The sequence below is a fragment of the Acanthisitta chloris genome, unplaced genomic scaffold, assembly GCF_000695815.1.
Source record: "Acanthisitta chloris isolate BGI_N310 unplaced genomic scaffold, ASM69581v1 scaffold8091, whole genome shotgun sequence".
NCBI classification, from domain to species: domain Eukaryota; kingdom Metazoa; phylum Chordata; class Aves; order Passeriformes; family Acanthisittidae; genus Acanthisitta; species Acanthisitta chloris.
The window spans coordinates 1-1,158 of record NW_008655415.1 but is presented as its reverse complement, the minus strand read 5'-3'; the positions used below and the strand labels follow the sequence as shown (position 1 = coordinate 1,158).

Below are 1,158 nucleotides of genomic sequence, written 5' to 3'. Positions count from 1 at the left end.
TGCCAATGGTCAATCCATCACTGGAAGCTGAGCCAACACTGATGGTTGACGCGGTGCCAACACGGGAGATGCCAATGGTCAATCCACCACTGGAAGCTGACCCAACACTGATGGTTGACCCAGTGCCAACGCTGGACATGCCAATGGTCAATCCATCACTGACAGGTGTCTCAGTGCCAACACTGGAGATGCCAATGGTCTGTCCATCACCTGGGACCAATCCATCACCAATGGCCAATCCATCACCAGTGGAGAGTCCAATGTTGATAGCCAACATGGTGCCAATGGTGGAGATGCCAATGGCCAATCCATCACCAGTGGCCAGCCCAGTGCCAACACTGGAGATGCCAGTGACCGATTCATCACCGATGGACAATCCAATGCCAATGCCCAACCCAGTGCCAATGCTGGAGATGCCAATGGCAAATCCATCACCAATGGCCAATCCAACACTGATGACCAACTCAATGCCAACGGTGGAGATGCCAATGGCCAATCCATCACCAATGCAAGATCCAATGCCAATGGCCAACCTAATGCCAACAGTGAAGATGCCAATGGCAAACCCATCGCTGATGTGAAGATGCCAATGACCAATCCAATCCCAAAGGCTGATCCAACACCAATGACCAATCCATCACCGATGGACAATCTATCCCCAATGGCCAATCCAATACCAATGGCCGACCCAATGCCAACACTGGAGATGCCAATGGTCATGCCATCATCAGAGACCAACCCAATCCCAATGGCTGATGCAACACCAATGGCCAACCCATCACCAATGACCAATCCATCACCAGTGGCCAATCCATCACTTATGGCCAATCCAACACCAATGACCAACTCCATGCCAACGGTGGAGATTCCCGTGACCAATCCAACAGCAATGCACGATCCAATACCAATGGCCAACCCAATGCCAACACTGGAGATGCCAATGGTCATGCCATCATCAGTGACCAACCCAATCCCAATGACTGATGCAACACCAATGACCAACCCATCACTAATGACCAACCCATCACCAAAGGCCAACCCATCACCAACAGCCAGTCCAATACCGATGACCATCCCAATGCCAACACTGGAGACACCGACGACCAACCCAACGCCAGAACCTGCCCCACCCCCAGCTCCCAACCCAACACCAGGCCC

General features: G+C 52.4%; 1 protein-coding gene across 1 annotated transcript; it reads left to right on the top strand.

Annotated features, from left to right (window-relative positions):
- Positions 1 to 165: 165 nt before the first annotated feature.
- Positions 166 to 1,113, top strand: LOC103810956 (circumsporozoite protein-like; the record flags this gene model as incomplete). The annotated part of the gene is made up of 1 exon (XM_009083888.1): positions 166 to 1,113. A coding segment is annotated over one exon (948 nt), but the record flags the coding sequence as incomplete, so codon positions are not given.
- Positions 1,114 to 1,158: the final 45 nt, after the last annotated feature.